This window comes from Habropoda laboriosa, unplaced genomic scaffold (assembly GCF_001263275.1).
Source record: "Habropoda laboriosa isolate 0110345459 unplaced genomic scaffold, ASM126327v1 scaffold804, whole genome shotgun sequence".
NCBI classification, from domain to species: Eukaryota; Metazoa; Arthropoda; class Insecta; order Hymenoptera; family Apidae; genus Habropoda; species Habropoda laboriosa.
The window spans coordinates 230,192-234,357 of NW_017100896.1; the positions used below are offsets into that span (position 1 = coordinate 230,192).

At 35.8% G+C, this 4,166-nt stretch overlaps 3 protein-coding genes across 4 annotated transcripts in view; 1 reads left to right on the forward strand and 2 right to left on the reverse strand.

Annotated features, from left to right (window-relative positions):
- Positions 1-1,163, reverse strand: part of LOC108577506 (wiskott-Aldrich syndrome protein family member 3) — a 50,560-nt gene extending 49,397 nt beyond the window's left edge. Inside the window, exon 1 of the mRNA XM_017940667.1 lies at positions 1,098-1,163. The gene's annotated coding sequence lies outside the window, so the exon portion shown is untranslated. The remainder of the gene's footprint in view (positions 1-1,097) is intronic.
- Positions 1,164-2,325: 1,162 nt separating this feature from the next.
- Positions 2,326-2,960, forward strand: LOC108577518 (U6 snRNA-associated Sm-like protein LSm3). Of its 2 annotated transcripts, none has more exons than XM_017940681.1 (3): positions 2,326-2,500; positions 2,561-2,668; positions 2,746-2,960. In XM_017940681.1, the coding sequence occupies exons 1-3, from the start codon at positions 2,468-2,470 to the stop codon at positions 2,926-2,928; spliced, it is 324 nt and encodes a 107-aa protein (XP_017796170.1). In that variant the 5' UTR covers positions 2,326-2,467; the 3' UTR covers positions 2,929-2,960. The 2 variants fall into 2 exon arrangements, with proteins under 2 accessions (XP_017796170.1, XP_017796169.1); XM_017940680.1 differs by having other exon boundaries at positions 2,326-2,488.
- Positions 2,961-3,222: 262 nt separating this feature from the next.
- On the reverse strand, positions 3,223-3,872 carry LOC108577490 (sperm flagellar protein 1-like). Its single transcript, XM_017940649.1, has 2 exons — positions 3,590-3,872; positions 3,223-3,500 (listed from the first exon to the last, which is right to left on the reverse strand). Exons 1-2 carry the CDS (start codon positions 3,870-3,872, stop codon positions 3,223-3,225), a joined length of 561 nt encoding a protein of 186 aa, XP_017796138.1.
- Positions 3,873-4,166: the final 294 nt, after the last annotated feature.

Genomic DNA, 4,166 nt, shown 5'->3' on the forward strand with positions numbered 1-4,166 from the left:
TTTTATAAATAAATATATTTATTCTAACCATTTCTTCAAATTAATCGATTGGTCTTGGTTTAAAGAAGGCTTGCCACAGTTACAATTAAGCTGGTTAGTTGAGTACCGACAACGTAACATTATAAAACGTCTACATCATAAATCGATAAAATCTCCATAAAGCAAAATACAGATACCATCAACTGATAAAACAGCACAAAGCTTCAAAAGGACGAAAATTATCTTGAAAAATATGCGACACACAAACTACAATTAATTACTCCACTAATTACATAATTCTATACTTTTGTAGCATTAATTATATTCAGGAAACAAAGAAATACCGCAAACAATAAGCTGTCTTTGTAAAAACAGCATAATTAGCTTAAAAATGTGATTTTACCAACAACACTATTAACAAGCACAGAATTTACGTTAATTTCGCTCTTAAAAGTTTGAAAATTGGCGAATTGTGAACGCTCCTTTATGTACCGAAAAAAAGTGAATTTGTAGAATGACACGAGTGACACGCACGGGAAGACCTATCGGAAAAAGATAATCCAAGATTAGCGAACTAACCGTTGGAGGTACGGGCAAAGTTGGCTATCGGATTTCTTGGGAGGGCAGAAAACGTTTAAAATGCCAGCAAGGTCGAAAGGCCGAGAGAGTTAATTGGCGCATGAATGTCACGGCGAATTTTAATCACCAAGCGCCATATAGTATAAGATCGCAGGCAATTTACGATAAAATCATTTAATATCGATAATATCTGGTTAGAAAATAACTGCGCGAGTGCATCGAGTCTCTAATACCGTATCAATCAGATAAAAGTAGAAAGTAAAAATTAATGTTTGGAAACATTGAAACATTACGCCTATGTGAGCGAATCAAATAGAGGAAAAAGTGTAACAAACCACCTCACCATGTTTTTGCACGAAAATAAAAGAAAATAATAAGACACGAGTATGTCAACAAGCATCGGTCGATAATGCTGACGCATACACGTTCCGTACGATCTAACGGTCCATTGATAAATCAACACGGAAGGTCGAATTAAGCGGTTCGCACAGCAGCGTTACAATTTACTAAAGCAAATGTGAAAAGGGAGTTTACGTTACCCGATGGCTTTTGCTTCGCAGCAGCACAAAGATCGCCAGATATTTCTCTTCCAGAGATCGTCCGCGATCACTGTTGGTCCTTTCGTCCGAATTTTACGTGCAGAAAATGCAGAACGCTACAGCACACGAGAGACACGCTTCGTAATCCGCGAAAGGCCGAAGCCTCCAGCTACTTCTTCTCTTCGGCAAGAAAATCGAGACATATAACGGAGTACTTCTCTTTCCACTGTCACTGTGAACTTGTTATTCGAACCGTGACCGGTTGCAATTACATGCGATCTTGATCGAAGGATATACTACGCACAAAGTACCGTAACTGACGAGAATGATGAATTTTCGTCAGTTCAAGCTAGCGTTAGGAAAACCACCCCCTGCACAGCCGGCGCCCCAACAGCCATGTGCCGCCCTAAACCTCCGCCCATTGGCCCGAACGATACATTCTACGGGTTCCTGGTTCCTTCGAAACTCTTTTAATTACACATGAAAGCGTGCTCGACGAGAATTTCAAATGCGCTCAATTCGCCGTTTAGTCTCTGTGTTACGTTATCAAGAACAACTATGCGCGACCCATCCCTGCAGGAACTCACCAAGAAGGGGGAATGGGAAAAGGCCGACTGACAAAACGTCACGTCTCCCGGGAGCGTTTCGATATCTCTGAACTCACCATATCCACCGCACAGCTGGCCGCGTGTCTACGCATAACACTAATTAATGCACCAAGGCCTGCGGACAGCCCGTAATTTCGTCGTCGTAAAGCAGAAACGTGTAAAAAACGTTGCCAAATGATTCACACACAGCGCACAGAGTTCACCCGCGAATTGAGAAAATGGCGTTGCTTGCTCCCTCGCGCTCGTTCACTCTAGCAATACCTCAAGCTACGCTGATTTCTATCGTTAGCCACTAGCGCCGGTTCCTCGATGCGGTCGGGTCAGGGACTAATGCGCGGGAAAATTGAAACGCTGTTTCTGACATAAGGTAATTATTCGTAGTAGCTCTCGGACTAGAAAATATATTTGCTTGTTATTTAATTGTTTATCAGCAGTGAATTCATTTGAATTATTAATTTTGCAAAAGTAATGCAACGAATATGTGATACAGAGTGTAAATTTTGGTAAATATTTCAAAATAAAATTATATAGATTTAAGTGGAGTATATTTTTAAAAAAATATGTTTGTGGCGCCACTTGCTGAGAGAACATATAGTACATTAAAATGGTGACACTGCCGGTTTGTCCCAATGATGCTGCGCAATGTTTGAATTGTGTGACAAGTAACTAACATTTATAACTGTATAAACTCAAAATCCTTTAATCTATACTAAGTAATAAATTAAAAACAATTTCGTAAGTGATACAGAATTTAATTGTATCATGGCAGATGAGACAGAGCAGGTAAAAACTCTTGTTTTAAGGTTCCAAACGTAAATCTAACCTACTCCAGCATCATATTTATTTTTATTTCAGGTACCAGCAATAAACGTTAAAGAACCTTTAGATCTGATAAGATTGAGCCTCGATGAGAGAATATACGTAAAAATGAGAAATGAGAGGGAATTACGAGGACGATTACATGTTAATATCATTTTACCTCCGTGTAACATCTTAACCTATATCAGTCTTAACAAATATGAAATCAATTTTAATTTCAGGCATACGATCAACACTTAAATATGGTATTAGGTGAAGCAGAAGAAACTGTTACTACAGTGGAAATTGACGAAGAAACATATGAAGAAGTTTACCGTACAACCAAAAGAAATATTTCTATGCTTTTTGTACGTGGGGATGGAGTAATTTTGGTGTCTCCTCCTAGCATGAGAGCACCAATATAAAATTCTCACATATATGTAACCTATCTAAAAAATAAGGCATAGGTAGAATTGATTTCTATGTTAATGTAATATTATCAATGTTTGCATTAGTATTTGACAGATGTGATACGAAAACAGACAAAATAATATATCTATTACATAGATGTAAAACTTATAACGTAAATATCAAAAAGTAAATTGAACTGTACACTACATTAAAATTATTCATCAATTACATGTTAATAAATAATACAAATTTTTGAAGTATAATGTTTAAAATATTCTTAAAACATTCATTTCAAGAACTCTAATACACTATATTTTGTTTCGAAATTTTGCATTTGTACTATTAATGGAATTCACATTTTTAGACCTCGGAGTAACGTTCTGTTCCGTAGATTTTATTATTTGTGATGTAAGATCTGCAATTCTTTGGTCTTTGAGCTTTATCAATGATTCAAGATGAGACACTTTGTGATGAAGTGTACTTATTACTTCATTTTTTTCTTCTAATTCCTGTTTTAATCTGACGAAAGCGTTACGCGGAACAGTTGTATTCGTTATCTCCTCAAGATTCAGCACTGACGTAACAACTTTTTTTACAGAAATAAAATTTTGCTTAAACAGTTTTCGATATAAACTTTCTTGCAAGATTCAATATTTATTGCAATTTTCTGCCTACCTTTTTTCTCGCTTTCCTCATATTCAGAATATAAAGTATTCCTATCCGCATTGCAGTCTTTTAAAATTTTAGTTCGCAAATCAATTAAAACTTTTTCAATAACACCCGGTTGCGAGTTCGCCAATTGATTTATTATATCCTTCCCCAACTTTATGTCAAGTTTTGACAACACCTTACGATTCAAGGTACACCAGTTTTCTACCTTCTTTGCAATACTATTTCCAGCAATATAATTATGTACATCAACGTATCTAGGATAGTATCGTTTTAACAGTTCAGCCATAAAAACTAAAATTCATAGAAGCTTTAACTACTATAAAAGAAATTCTAAAATTATTTTATACAATACAAATTTTTTTTGTAATTTTACACTCATATTTCACCTTTATAACAACGGCAAAATTCAAAACTGACTTTTTTTTACAAATCGAAATATACGAACGTCATGGTTATATTTTCGATACATTCTGTCAATTTTTAAACCTCCATTAGATCGATATATATTGCATAAAGTGCTCTTTACGAATGCAACTTCACTTTACTCGAATGTTTCGTAAATGTTTCACGGGCGGTTAAT